At 36.7% G+C, this 15,275-nt stretch overlaps 3 protein-coding genes across 3 annotated transcripts; 1 reads left to right on the top strand and 2 right to left on the bottom strand.

The window, feature by feature from the left end:
• The first annotated feature begins 146 nt into the window (after positions 1–146).
• On the top strand, positions 147–1,085 carry LOC103116530 (olfactory receptor 4P4-like). Its single transcript, XM_007526428.1, has one exon. It carries the CDS (start codon positions 147–149, stop codon positions 1,083–1,085), a length of 939 nt encoding a protein of 312 aa, XP_007526490.1.
• Positions 1,086–4,902: 3,817 nt separating this feature from the next.
• LOC103116529 (olfactory receptor 4P4-like) lies at positions 4,903–5,835 on the bottom strand. The gene has a single exon (XM_007526427.1). The coding sequence runs from the start codon at positions 5,833–5,835 to the stop codon at positions 4,903–4,905; it is 933 nt and encodes a 310-aa protein (XP_007526489.1).
• An 8,433-nt stretch (positions 5,836–14,268) lies between these two features.
• On the bottom strand, positions 14,269–15,207 carry LOC103116528 (olfactory receptor 4P4-like). Its single transcript, XM_007526426.2, has one exon. It carries the CDS (start codon positions 15,205–15,207, stop codon positions 14,269–14,271), a length of 939 nt encoding a protein of 312 aa, XP_007526488.2.
• Between the last annotated feature and the right edge of the window lie 68 nt (positions 15,208–15,275).

Genomic DNA, 15,275 nt, shown 5'->3' with positions numbered 1-15,275 from the left:
TTTAAAATGCACTAATAGGAAGCTGATTATATAAGTGATTTATTTATTTCTATTACATTCACTCTGATTAACAGCATTTCTCACTTTGATTTTTTTTTTTTAATTTATTGTCAAGCAGTACTGTTGGATCGTCACTTCTTTAGACCATGGAAAGCAGGAATAATGTCACTGAATTTATTCTGTTGGGACTTTCCCAGAATAAGAAAATTAAAAGTCTGTGCTTTCTTCTGTTTTTATTTTGCTACATAGCTATTTGGCTGGGAAACTTGCTCATTGTGATTTCGATCACCTGCAGTCAGCTAATCGACCAACCTATGTATTTCTTCTTGAATTATCTTGCTCTGTCAGATCTGTGCTACACCTCAACTGTGACGCCCAAGCTAATCACTGATTTGCTGGCAGAAAGTAACCTGGTTTCTTATACTGGCTGCATGGCACAACTTTTTACCATGCACTTCTTTGGAGGTATTGAGATTCTTATTCTCACAGTGATGGCCTATGATCGCTATGTGGCCATCTGCAGGCCTCTGCACTACGCCATCATCATGAACAGACAGAAATGTTACATCATGTTCACTGCTTGCTGTTCAGGGGCATTTTTGCATTCCTTTGTCCAATGTCTTCTCACCATAAATCTACCTTTCTGTGGCCCCAATGAAATAGATCACTATTTCTGTGATGTGTATCCTTTGCTGAAACTGGCCTGCACTGACACCTATGTAGTTGGGATCTTAGTGGTTGCCAACTCGGGCATGATGGGTTTGGTGACTTTTGTGGTCTTGATGCTGTCTTACTTTCTTATATTGTACACCATCAGGGCTTACCCTGTGGAGAGCCAGAGCAAAGCTCTTTCCACTTGTAGTTCTCACGTCACAGTGGTAATTCTGTTCTTTGTACCTGTACTCTTCATTTACATTAGGCCAGCTGTAACCTTTCCAGAAGACAAAGTGTTTGCTCTTTTCTACACCATCATTGCTCCCATGTTCAACCCCCTGATTTACACTCTCAGAAACACGGAGATGAAGAATGCTATACGCAAAGTGTGGCTCGGCAAACCATTCTGGTCTGGAAGACAAATCATCTAAAAGATCTTTCCTTCCATCTTTCCTTCCTCATTGAAACTCCTATTTAAGTAAAATGTTCTCTCTTTCTTTCTTGCTTTCTTTCTTTTTAAAGTTTAGTTATTGAGTTAATGATATATATGGAGAGAAATAGAAAGAAAGACCAGAACACTGCTCAGCTCTGGTTTATTGTTGGGTTGGAAACTGAAACTGGGACCTCAGAGCCTCAGGCATCAAAGTCCTTTGCATAGCCACTATGCTACCTCCCCAGCCCTAGATGATATTCACTGTATATTAACTCCATTCAAATATGAGCTTTGCTTTAACAATAGTAAGCCAGGTCACTAAATTCAGCTTATGAGTATAATTTCCTTGGAAAATTTTAATCTATCCATCTTTTTTTTTCCCCCCTTTTGTTGCCCTTGTTGTAGCTTCGTTGTGGTTATTATTATTGCCCTTGTTGACGCAATTCGTTGTTGGATAGGACAGAGAGAAATGGAGAGAGGAGGGGAAGATAGAGATGGGGAGAGAAAGACAGACACCTGCAGACCTGCTTCACCGCCTGTGAAGCGACTCCCCTGCAGGTGGGGAGCCGGGGGCTCGAACCGGGATCCTTACGCCGGTCCCTGCACTTTGCGCCACATGCGCTTAGCCCACTGCGCCACCGCCCGACCCCCAATCTATCCATCTTTTATGTACTGCTGTCCTAATAATTTGAGTCATCTTTTCAAGTCATGCGACTTTTTTTTTATTAGCTATACTTATTTGTTGGATAAACACAGATAGAAATTGAGTGGGAAGGGAGTATCAGAGAAGGAGAGAGACAGAGAGACACCTAGAACACTGTTTCACCTCTTGCAAAGCTTTCCTCTTGCAGGTGGGGACTGGGGACTCGAAACTGGGTCCTTCTGCCTTGTAATATGTGCTCTCAACCAGATGCACCACCACCCAGCTCCCATGTTACTTATTTCTTTGACATTTCCTTCCTTGGATTTTCTTTATTATGTCTGTCTGTAATTCATTTTTGTAATTATAATGTGGCATAATATAATACATGAATTTCCAAATGTGAATAGTCTGCACTCATACTATTCATCTCAGACTTAGAAAGTACAAATGGCCATATTATTTATGTAAGAAGTAAGGAGTGAATTAAAAAAATAAATAATTCTCTCTAAAGTTGCTTAAATTAGATCACTGTAAATACCTCAAGATTTTAGTAATTATAGAAAAATCTTTTATAAAATCCTCTATATATTAATGATGAAGTGTGATATGGGTAATAATTTAAACCCAAATTGAGTCAATTTGAGTGTGAAAAAAAGTATGTATTGGAGGCTAGGCCATGGTGCACCTGGTTGAGCGAGCATATTACCACATACAAAGACTCCAGTTCAAGCCCCTGCTCCCCTCCTACAGCAGAAATGCTTCACATGTGGTGAAATAGGTCTGCAAGAGTCTTTTTTTTCTCTTTCTCTCTATACCACCCCCCCATTTCAATTTCTCTTTGTCCTATCAAATAAAAAAGAAAAATCACTTCTGGGAGTCAGGGATTCCTGGTGCTGGCACCACTTTCAGTGATAAACCTGGCAGTAACTAGATAAATATATAATATTAAAAATAAAATAAAATTTAAAAGGGAGCGTACTAATAATTATGCTGAGATAACAGCATAAAATAAAATGTGTCTGGGAAATCGAGATGTATTACAACTTTCACATGTCTGAGAGGTATAGTAATATGATTAATGACAATGGAGTGTGTAATAAAATTAAGAGCTGGATGGTGGCATAACTGGTTATATGCATGTGTTACCATATTCAAGGTAATCAGATTCAGACCCCCAGTCCCCACCTGCAAAGGGGAATTCACTCTGGAGCAGTGAAGCAAGTCTGCAGGTGATTGTCTCTTTTTTCCTTTTTCCACCCTCCCCTCTCAATTTTTCTCTGTCCTATCAAATAAATAAATAAATAAAGCTTAAATTATTTTTTTAATATTGAGTAAATCATCCCTCAAAAAACAAAAATGGTAATAATAATGAAAATGGCATGTGAAATTTCTTCTGATTAGCGGTGAAGCAGGTCTTCAGGTGTTTATCTTTCTCTCCCTCTAGCTGTCTTCCCCTCCTCTCTCAATTTCTTTCTGTCCTATCCAACAACAACAGTGGAAAAAAGATGGCCTCCAGGAGCAATGACCTTGTAGTGCAGGCACCAAGCCCCAGCAATAGGCCTGAGGGCAAAAAAAAAAAAAGACACTTTACTGTTACACCTTTATGCAGAAATCACCTGCCAAAATAGAGTTATGAATTACTGACCAACTTCCTGGGGCTATAGAGAGAAGTACTAAATGAAAGAAAAACACAAGAGTATATAATTTGGAGTAATTTATTTTATTACAGATTGTTCACTGTTTAAAGATACCTTTTAATATAAGATCATGTAAAGTTTTATGCCATGGAGATGTTATAACATGGGTTAGGACAGGTGGTTTTAAAATAAATATGTAAAATGACAAAGGCACACACACTGTATTTCGCAGTTATATAGACTGTTCAGCACCATTAAAAGAACCACTGGAAAACGGAAATTCAGTGAGATGTCTTAATTTGGACTGTGTTTGGGTGTTTATGTGTGTGTGTAGGGGGGTGTCCTTATGTGATCTGAGTACATTATTAATTTTTAGAATTAATAATTTTCTAAGAGGGGAGGAGAGATAAAAAGGAAAGAGAAAGGGGTGGGTGGTGATGGTGCATCTGGTTGAGCGCACGTTACAATGTGCAAGGACGTGGGTTTAAGCCCCCAATCCCCACCTGCAGAGGAAAGCTTCACGAGTGGTGAGGCATTGCTGCAGTTGTCTGTCTGTCTCTCTCTCCTTCTCTCTCCCTCTCTTCCTCTCTATACCCATTTTCCTTCTTGATTTCCAGCTGTCTCTGTCCAATGAATAAATAAAGATAATAATAATAATAATAAAATTATAAAGAAAAGAAACAGAAAGAAAGAAAGAAAGAAAGAAAGAAAGAAAGAAAGAAAGAAAGAAAGAAAGAAAGAAAATTAGAAAGAGCAAAAGCACTGCTCAGCTCAGGCACATACAGCCCTCTTCCCAGAGTCTCACACTTACAATCCCTGTCTTCTACTTATTAAAAAAGGATAGCCCACTTTGATATTTGACTATATTGTTATCTAGAAATTATTTTCTTATAAAACCAAATTTTATGATTAACAAGTTTATCATTTTTTAAAATCTTACAAAATTAAAGAGAAAATTTAATCAATGATATTTGTCTTTTAAGAGCTTCAAAGAATTATGTCACTAATTTCCAAATCCCTGGGTATCTTAGATAACTAAATGAATCCAGGGTAGAAATCTTTCTTAGGAAGCTTACATGTATCTCATACCAGAGAAATGACTGAAGAGAAGTGCATGTCTGTCAGATGCAAGCACTGTCTTCAAACGGCTCATTCAACAACTAGGGTGACTCCTAAAGTAGCAATTTAGGAGCAAAAGATTTTAATAAGTTCATATATTAAGCATCTAATAAGTGTTGTATACTCTACCCTTTACAAGGGAAGAAGCAATGAAACAAATATGGTCCAAGACCTGATTTCATGTAGGTAAATTTTAAGCTACAATGACTTAAAATGTAAGAAAATGAGAACAAGGGAAAGATACCAGAAAAGGAATATGGCAGAGAAAAGTCACAGATAAAAACTGGAGTTGGAGGCATGGCTTTCACATATACTGGCTATTTTCCTATTAACAGAAATAAACCAAAAAGGGGGGGGGGGGATTATGATAAATCACTCATTCCCATCAGAGATGAACAGTCTAGATCTACCAAAAGCTAGAGCTTCCTTTTCTCAGACTTTTTATTGCACCAAACTTTCCTTATGGCCTTTTTCATCTCCATGTTCCTAAGTGTGTAGATAAGAGGGTTCAGCATGGGAACAATAATTGTGTAGAACAGTGTGAACACTTTGTCCTCTGGCAGAGTCGTGGCAGGTCGAATGTAAACAAAGATGACGGGGGCAAAAAACAGGATGACCACAGTAACGTGGGAACTGCATGTGGAAAGTGCTTTGTGCCGGCTTTCTGCAGAGTACAGTCTCACATTATACAGTATCATAAAGTAGGAGGCCATCAAGACTACGAAGATCACCAGTCCCATTACACCAGAATTAGCAATGACTAAGAAACCAATTTTCTGTGTATCAACGCAAGCCAGTTTCAGCAAAGGATAGACATCACAGAAATAGTGGTCTATTTCATTGGGGCCACAGAAAGGTAAAAATATGGTAAGAAGAAAGAGGCCCAGAGAATGCACAAGTCCTCCTGCACACGAGGCTATGAGAATCAAGTTACACCTCTGCTTGTTCATGATGATGGCGTAGTGGAGTGGTTTGCAGATGGCCACGTAGCGGTCATAGGCCATTCCTGCGAGGACAAACACCTCCACTCCCCCAAAGAAGTGGGTGGTGAAAAGCTGGGCCATGCAGTTTGCATAGGAGATGACCTTCCTCTCTGCCAGTAAGTCAGCCATGAGCTTGGGTGTCACGGTGGAGGTGTAGAACAAGTCTGAGAATGCCAGGTAATTCAGGAAGAGGTACATGGGCTGGCCCATGAGCTGACTGCGGGTGATGGAAACCATGATAACCACATTCCCCAGCCAAATCACCAGGTAGCAGAGTAAGAAAAATAGAAAGCAGAGGATCTGGACTTGCTTATTCTTAGACAATCCCAAGAGAATAAATTCAGTAACGTTATTCTTGTTTCCCATGGCCTGACCTTCAAGAAGTTTACCTGAAATGGGAAAGTCATAAAGAAAAGTTTTAAAGACAAAGTGGAAGTTTACTATTTAATTCATTTGATACATTTTTAAATATTAAGCTGTGCGTGATCCATTGAAATCACGGGTGCTTAAAATTGCTTTTAATGTCTTTCTTAGTTGATTTATATTTTTTTCTTTTTAAAAATATTTTTATTTATTCATTATTGGATAGAGACAGAGAGAAATTGAGAGGAGAAGGGATTCAGAGAGGAAAATAAACAGAGAGATACCTGTAGCACTGCTTCACCCCTCTTTAAGCTTTTTTCCTGCAGGTGAGGACTGGAGATTTGAACCCAGGTCCTTGCACACTGTCATACTAGCACTTAACCAGGTGCACCACTGCCTGACCCCCCCCTTAGTTGGAAGTATAATATTGATATGTTGTTCCATGTTCTAATTTTAAAATAAATTCATCTAATATAACCCAACATAAATGATATACTTGACTGACTGATCATGTTCTCCTTTTTTCTTAAGACTTCAGTGCAAAAATGGCATAACTCAGTGAAATAATTTAATCTCTTCAGATTTTTTCAAATATATGCAATTATATTAGCATTCCAGGTAATTAATTATATGGAAACTATACTAGTATCAGTACATAGGACTCAACTTTTACTCCCTCTCTGTTGTTCAAACATCCATTCACAGGGTTTTAAGGCCCATCAACATAAAAAGTTGTATTAGGTAATGACTAAGGACCTCCTCAGATTATAAAGCTGTAACATTTGATTTTTTTCTTCCTTTCCTTTCCTTTCCTTCCCTTCCCTTCCCTTCCCTTCCCTTCCCTTCCCTTCCCTTCCCTTCCCTTCCCTTCCCTTCCCTTCCCTTCCCTTCCCCCTTCCCTTCCCTTTTCTTTTCATTTTCCTTCCATCTTTCCTTCCTTCCTTCCTTCCTTCCTTCCTTCCTTCCTTCCTTCCTTCCTTCCTTCCTTCCTTCCTTCCTTCCTTCCTTTTTTACTACTCCTAGGTTTATTGCTGGGGTTAGGTAGCTGCATTGTGAATCCACCACTTCTGGTGGCCTTCCTCCCTCCCTTCCTTCTTTCCTTCCTTCCTTCCTTCCTCCCTCTTTCCCCCATTTTATTTTATTTTATAGGACAGAAATAATTTGAGGGGAGGGAAGATAGAGGAGATAGAGAGACACCTGCAGACCTGTATCATTATTTATCCCCCTGCAGATAGGGATCAGGGGCTCGAACCTGGGGCCTTTAGCATGGTAGTGTGTACACTCAGTCAGGTGTGCCACTACCCATACCTGATTCTTCTTAAGTTTGGAGGCAATATCTGTTTAACCCCTCCAGCTTTCTCTGCTGCACTGAAATCATTGAGACTGCAAGGGAAAAAAAATAAAGGAAAAAATAGTTTTGGTAAATTTACCTTTCAGTAACTCTGTGCTTTGGTTTCTTTGTAAAACTGAGCTAAAGATAGTAACAGCATATAAAGGGATTCTTTAAACACCTGAAATCAGATAACTTTTTAAAAATCTTTTTAAAAGTTTTATTTCATTTGTACTTATGAAAGGGAGAATTGCACATGACACAGAGAAGAGTAAGTAAAGAACAACACACCACTGGTACATGACCTACCAGGGGTTGAACCTGCAGCCTCAGGCATGTGAGCTCACTGCTATAGCAGCTGAACTTGGGCATAAGGATTTTGCTAAATAAAGAAATGTGAAATTCTTGGGATGATTCCTGGATCATGCTACATATTAAAGATATTTCACCTACCATTTGCAGTTACTAAGTATAATATCAGTGCTGTGAACCAAGAATTTAGGGCATCAGGTAGAGATCATATCTTATATTCTCCCTTTTGTCTGAGACTAGAAAAAATCAGACACTTTACAGATAAATATTTATTTGATCCATAGCTCTGCTGATTGAATGAATACAAGATTCCTTACATCCCAGAGCATTTTTTACTTTTCCCAAAACTGTCACAATGACTAAATTACGTAGTCACTGTGAAATTAAAGGAAACTACAAATGTGACTCTCATTGCTTAAAGCAAACCAGTTTCAGGATGGGAAGACAGCACTACAAGTAGGACAGCAGACTTTCATGCCTGAGGCACTGAAGTGCCCATGTTCAATCACTGGCATTACTATAAAATAGAGCTGAGCAATGCTCTAGTAAAATCACACACAAAAAAAAGAAACTTAAAAATCACTTTAGTACTGTAAAACAAAAACAGACAGACAACAAAAAAAAAAAAAGAAAGAAAAAGAAAGAAAAACTACCAGTTCCCTGATGAACTGCAGTGGATAAAGCACTGGACTCTCAGGCACTATGTCCAGAGTTGGGTTCCTCAGCACCACATGTTCTGGAGTTCTGGATCCCTATCTATCTATCTATCTATCTATCTATCTATCTATCTATCTATCTATCATCTATCTATCTATCTATCATCTATCTATCTGTCTAATCATCTATCATCTATCATTTATCTATCATCTATCTATCATCTGTCTATCATCTATATATCTATCATTTATTTATCTATCTCACTCCCGTAAACTGATAAATAAATACTGAAAAGAAACTAATACTTAAAAAACCAAACACTGGTTCCTTCTGTTTCCTCTTGGTAACATCTACAGTGTCATGAAACTAGAAGACGTTCAAACTATCAAGTGGTAGTAGAGTCAGTTAAGAAATACCCTCTGTAGTTACAAATAATGTGATGGAATACTAATTCCAAAATATACTTGAAGCACAGCATTCAGCAAAATATATCACTTTAATTTTGTTTTAGTATGAAATGAGTCATGTTTTAGTTACCTCTGGGATCCATTGGATGATTTGATAATGCTATGTATGTATAAACTTGGGAGAAAACCCAGTATATAGTGAGATACAACATCATTTATTGTCATTAAGATGATACATTTGCATAATATAAATGAGCGTGAATATATCAACAAATGTATAATAACATGCTATCTCATTCTTACTAACATGTTATAACTTAGTAAAATTTTATGACATTTTTCACACGGATAAATTGAGGTAGAACATAAGAATTAACAGTTGCCCCACTTTGAACAAACTGTTCTCTCTTACCTGAAGGTTGATTTATTTTCTACTTTGGGGGAAAAATTATACCATGAAACAAATTCTTCCCGTCTTTTTAAGGACTAAAGTGATGATATATTTCAAAACTTAAAGTAAATATGTACTTTCTAATCTGAAGACAGACTTTTATTCCAGACACATAGTGCTTTTGCTTTATTTATTTCACTTGTAGTAGTGTTAACTACAGTAGGTAGGCTTATACATGTTTGTGACCCTCTGTCATCTCAAATAATAATAAATCTCTATTTAAACTTTAAGTAACAAAACATACCACAGAGACATTATACACCTGAACAGGTTGCTTGAAAGTGTTCCAGGAAAGTTTTGCTTGTTCAAAGTCTTCACACTGTGCTGGTATTTCACTTTTTAATCACTTCTTTAGCTGGCTCCTTTGCTGAAATCCTGTCCTCTGCCCTATCCTGTTGAGTTAATATAATGTTTTCTATATTTAACTCCCTTCCATGATGAAATCAGGAGGAGCAAAGGTATTAAATGCATGGAGATTTAAAATAAAACAAAATGTTTATATCTAATAATATTTTGATGTCTGTTGATAATACAGCACTGGTAGCTTATTTGAGCCATCAGTTATTGAAGCACAAAGCAAAAGGTCTTCATAATTACTGTTCTATTGCATATGGGAGGCAAGGAAGGCAATCAAAAATTTCGAATAGCACTTTTCCTAGTTCTGAATTCTTTTCATTTTGTGGATTATTAAGTGAATTGGAAGTATATACAATCAGAATGACTAAAATGCACATTTTAAAGTAAATGACTAGTGAATTAAAGTTACCAGCTGCTCAACTCACCAGTTTTCTTGTACGCTGCGATTTCACATATAAATTTAATTCAGAATGAAAAAAGAAACCAAGACTTTAATATTGGTATGCAGTAATAAATCAAAAGTGACATACTTTTTTTTGAATGAAAGAACTGATTTGCTTTTTCAATCAAGAACCTTTTGGTAAGTTGAACTAAATTTGAGGTTTGGGGCTTACTATTTTTTCTATCTTACAAGAAAAAAAAAGTCTTTCTACAATTACTTCTAGGAAAAACTGTATCAGCATTTTGCTATCGAATTTGCATTTAAAAGGAATTCTGACCAGACATTATATAGAATAGTCCTCAGTATCTCTGAGGATTTGAGTACTTTCCACCAGTATGCTTTGCCAAAGAAATAGATCATAACATAATATTCTTCCTATTATATAGCTATGCTGATATTGATGATTACCTTTCCCTGTTGCATCAGGGTCCAAAGTACCTACCTAGATGAGGCATGAAATATGGGAGCTCTGAGAAGAATGCAGCCTGTGTGATGTTCGCATGTTAGGGCCGGGAAGAATGAGATGATTCATGGAGGTGGTAAAAAAAAAAAAAAAAAAAAGACCAGAGACCTAGGACGAGGGAAAAGGACCCAGACTGGAGCAGCAGCATCTTGCAGACATCTAGACACCTCTCTTGGGGATAAATGACAGACTACCTACTTGCAACTGTAGGTCAACCAACTGTACTGTAAACCATTAACCCCTTCGATAAAGTAAAAAGACCACAGAGCTATATATATGACCAAGACTAAAAGTAAAGTGTGGCTGAAATATAAACATATTGTACTGTTTGCAAGAATGTCAGCTTATCAGGGTATTAAGATTAGCATTCAATGTTTAAAACAGACTTTTTTTTTGCAATTATATATTTTTTTAGAAACTAATTAGTCACCATGATATTTTTGACAGATATGCAGCAAGCTTACAAATGTATTGCCATAAAGAAATCATGGGACGTATATTCCATGGAATACTGCTCTGCAGTCAAAAAAAAAGATGATATTGTGTCCTTTGGGGCAAAATAGATAGAACTGGAAGTGATTGTGCCTAGCAAAATAAGCAGAGGTGAAATACAACTATCAGATGGTTTCACTCATATGAGGAATCTAGAGAACTGATATATATATATATATATATGAATGAATAAAAAAATAGGAGTAAGCAAACTGTCTCTAAGACTTATGAGAACTGATTACGTGCACATGTTGTAATGCACAAGGACCTGAGTTTGAACCCCCCTGCCCCTACCTTCAAAGGGAAAGCAGGTCTGTAGGTATCACTCTTTCTCTCTTCCTCTCAATCTCCCCAATCCCTCTGTCTCTATCCAGTAAATAAATAAAGATAATTTTTTTTAAAACAACTTATGAGAACTATAGTGTTTATCTTTGGGAGGTGGGAGGGGGATACAGAACTTTGGTGGTAAGTTTGGTGTGGAACTATACATTTTAATCTTACAATCTTTTAACCTACCATTAATCACAAATAAAATATTATTTCCATTTGGTAAACTGCTTTCTAACATAAATATATAAATTTTCACACATTTTGATTAATATAATGCATCATATATTTATCGTCCTTATTTTACAGTTATATGTGTTGTTTTTCCTCTTTTAAATTTGTAGTGAAATGATCTTAAAAGACAATTTTATTTTCTCATTCTTCTTAGACCTAAGAAAAAATCTGATCTTTATTTCTCTTTTAAAGTTACAATCAATGATCAATTACTTTTCATATTTATTTATTTATCTATTTATTACTTTACCAGAGCGTGCTTAGCTCTGACTTATGTTGACTTGGGGGACTGAACCTGGGACTTTAGAGCCTGAGGCCTGAAAAGTCTTTGCATGACCATTATGCTATCTACCCCAACCTTAATCAATTGTTTTTTTCAGGTTTACATTTCCTTTGCAGTGTCCCAGAAAGTGAGTCAGAATATCTCATTTACTACTGAAATAGCTTTAAATGATCAGTAAGCAAAATAAATAAATAAATAAATAAGTAGCTATATATTAATAGGTTTATTCTAATCATTTTATAACATTTCCACAATATGTCAAGGCTTATATCTGTCTTAGCTTTTATGCTTTATTTTACTCAACATTAGCCTCTTTCGATTGATTTTTTGTCTTCTGTGGTCCTTTGTGTCTAGTTTTTCTAAGTAAATTTAATATAATAAAATAAATGTACACAGTTCAAACGTCTTAGGCTAGCAAAGCAACTATGCCCCCCACCCTGTTTTTTTTCATTACAGATAGTGGTAGAATTTGCATATAATTATGCATGCAAAGGGAAATGATTATTTGTTTTAGAAAAGAAATTTAAAATATTGTATTGTTGCTCATATAATATCGCCTCTAATATCTATAAGTTTATTTCTGTGAAGTGTTTGAATTGAAAACTTTAACACAGAAGCCAGACAGTGTGCACCCAGTTGAATGCATATGTTACCATGTTCCAGGACCTGGGTTCAAAACAGACTCTGACCACAGGGAGAAGCTTCACCAGTACTGAAACTTACTCCCTGCCTACCCTCTGGGCTCATTTTCTCTATGACTTATCAATATGAATAGGAGTACATGTTTTCATGTGCCAACAATTGTACATTAATCTACCAATGAAAAAAAGAAAAAAGTCACCCCGGCTCCCCACCTGCAGGGGAGTCGCTTCACAGGCGGTGAAGCAGGTCTGCAGGTGTCTATCTTTCTCTCCTCCTCTCTGTCTTCCCCTCCTCTCTCCATTTCTCTCTGTCCTATCCAACAATGACAACAACAATAATAACTACAATAATAAAACAACAAGGGCAACAAAAGGGAATAAATAAATAAAATAAATATTTAAAAAATATATATAAAAAAAGTTTTTTTTTAAAGAAAAAAGTCCTGATGTAACTTGTGCTAAATTGTTTTTTAAAATTAAACACAAGCTATTTCATATTGCACTTGAAACACAATTCCTGACATAATATCACTTTTTATTTTCTCTCTTCCTACACACATTTGCATTCCATTCCACTTATATATAAAACATTTTACAATATAGATGTATAGACAGAAGACATAAACAATAAAATATACACGTATTTCAAATATATAAATGTGTATATATTTACGCATATATGTAATCATATATATTAAACTACATTATGGGTAACATTTATAGATACAAATATTACTTGTTATTCATACTATTCAGAGTTATAGACTGGGTTTTATACTGTTCCTATAAGGAGAAAATTAAAGCAAATAGATGGGGAGGTTTTAAAATAAAAAATACAAAATAACAAATGTACATACACTATAATGCTCTTGCATTTATTCACCTTTAACACCATCGTATACACAATGTTAGACAGAGAGATCAGTAAGATGTATTAATCTGGCAGTTGTGTTGATGCTACTGTGTCTATGTAAATGTACTTTGAGTTTTTTATTTATTCTTAAAGATTTAATCGAATGTGAGAAGGAAATAAAGGGAGCGAGAGATATGAGAAAGAGAGAGACAGAGAAAGGAGAAAGAAAGAGAAAGAGAAAGAAGGATGGCAACTCTAGCAGATAAGGGCCGGAATAAAATCTAGGATTCATACATGCAAGTCCTATACTGTACCCACTAAGCAACCTCTTCAGTTGCTTAAGTATTATTGTTTTCTGTTTGTTTTTTTGCAGAGGGAGGGGATTGTATTCACTAGGTATTCACTATAGGTTGTTTTTTCAGATAGAAAGACCAAGACAGAGTGTCACAGAGAAAGACATCACAGCAAGGAAACTTCCTTCAGTGTGATGGAGATTCGGCAAAGCAAACTTATTAGCCATGTGAGCTATCTTGCTAGCCCGTTTAAATATTTTTTGTACCAACTAGCTACTTTTTTTTTTTTTACAAAAATAAACATTATGAATATTTAGTCCACCATATATTTAAGCTCTGCCAGGAAGCACAAAAGAAATGTGTGAATAAAACCTTAATGGTCAACTCAAATAATATACTAATCCCTGGGTATCTCTGATAATTATTTATTATCCATACTCATAGTTGTGTGAAACTAATATTTCCCATGTAAGTGAGAAATGATTGAAGAGGAGTATTACTACTTATCAGTAAAGTGGGAGCATTTTATAGTCAAGTGTTATGAAGGTGATTCTTAAATGGGAAGAGAAACAGATGTGTGAGATAAAAGTATTCATGTACTCATTCAACAAATATTCCTTAAACTTCCAATGTGTGTTGTATACTATGCTGTTTACTAGGAAGTGAACAGTGAATAAGTATGGTGTGGTCACTGCTTTCATGAAAATTAAAATATATTCAAGAATGAGAATAACAGAAACATACCAGAGAAAATATATGGCATAGAAAAAAAAATGACGGAATTTGTTGAAGACATGGCTCTTACACACTCAGGCTATTGTTTCATAGACAGGAAGGAATAAAAGGGAGGATAACTAGACAGGACATCCACTCAAATCCAGAGATGAACGGCTCTTAAATCAGGAGTTTCCTATCCACAATCATTTTATTGCACCACACTTTCCTTATGGCCTTTTTCATCTCCATGTTCCTAAGTGTGTAGATAAGAGGGTTCAGCATGGGGACAATAATTGTGTAGAACAGTGTGAACACTTTGTCCTCTGGCAGAGTCGTGGCAGGTCTAACATAAACAATGAAGATAGGGGCAAAAAACAGGATGACCACAGTAACGTGGGAACTGCATGTGGAAAGTGCCTTGTGCCGGCTTTCTGCAGAGTACAGTCTCACATGATACAATATCATAAAGTAGGAAGCCATCAAGACTATGAAGATCCCCAGTGCCATCAGGCCACAATTAGCAACTACTAGGAAACCAATCTTGTCTGTTTCAGTGCAAGCCAGTTTCAGCAAAGGATAGACATCACAGAAATAGTGGTCTATTTCATTGGGGCCACAGAAAGGTAAAAATATGGTAAGAAGAAAGAGGCCCAGAGAATGCACAAGTCCTCCTGCACACGAGGCTATGAGAATCAAGTTACACCTCTGCTTGTTCATGATGATGGCGTAGTGGAGTGGTTTGCAGATGGCCACGTAGCGGTCATAGGCCATTCCTGCGAGGACAAACACCTCCACTCCCCCAAAGAAGTGGGTGGTGAAAAGCTGGGCCATGCAGTTTGCATAGGAGATGACCTTCCTCTCTGCCAGTAAGTCAGCCATGAGCTTGGGTGTCACGGTGGAGGTGTAGAACAAGTCTGAGAATGCCAGGTAATTCAGGAAGAGGTACATGGGCTGGCCCATAAGCTGACTGCAGGTGATGGAAACCATGATAACCACATTCCCCAGCCAAATCACCAGGTAGCAAAGTAAGAAAAATAGAAAGCAGAGGATCTGGACTTGCTTACTCTTAGACAATCCCAAGAGAATAAATTCAGTAACATTATTCCTATAGTCCATAGTCTGTTGCTCAAGGGAGTTATCTGAAATGACAAAAGAACAAAGGAAATCTTTGAGGGACAAGTGGC

This window comes from Erinaceus europaeus, chromosome 17 (assembly GCF_950295315.1).
Source record: "Erinaceus europaeus chromosome 17, mEriEur2.1, whole genome shotgun sequence".
Classification (NCBI taxonomy): domain Eukaryota; kingdom Metazoa; phylum Chordata; class Mammalia; order Eulipotyphla; family Erinaceidae; genus Erinaceus; species Erinaceus europaeus.
This window is presented reverse-complemented; position numbering and strand designations above follow the sequence as displayed.

Coding starts and splice junctions, on each gene's coding strand:
- LOC103116530 (XM_007526428.1), top strand. CDS start 147: ATGGAAAGCAGGAATAATGTCACTGAATTTATTCTGTTGGGACTTTCC.
- LOC103116529 (XM_007526427.1), bottom strand. CDS start 5,835: ATGGGAAACAAGAATAACGTTACTGAATTTATTCTCTTGGGATTGTCT.
- LOC103116528 (XM_007526426.2), bottom strand. CDS start 15,207: ATGGACTATAGGAATAATGTTACTGAATTTATTCTCTTGGGATTGTCT.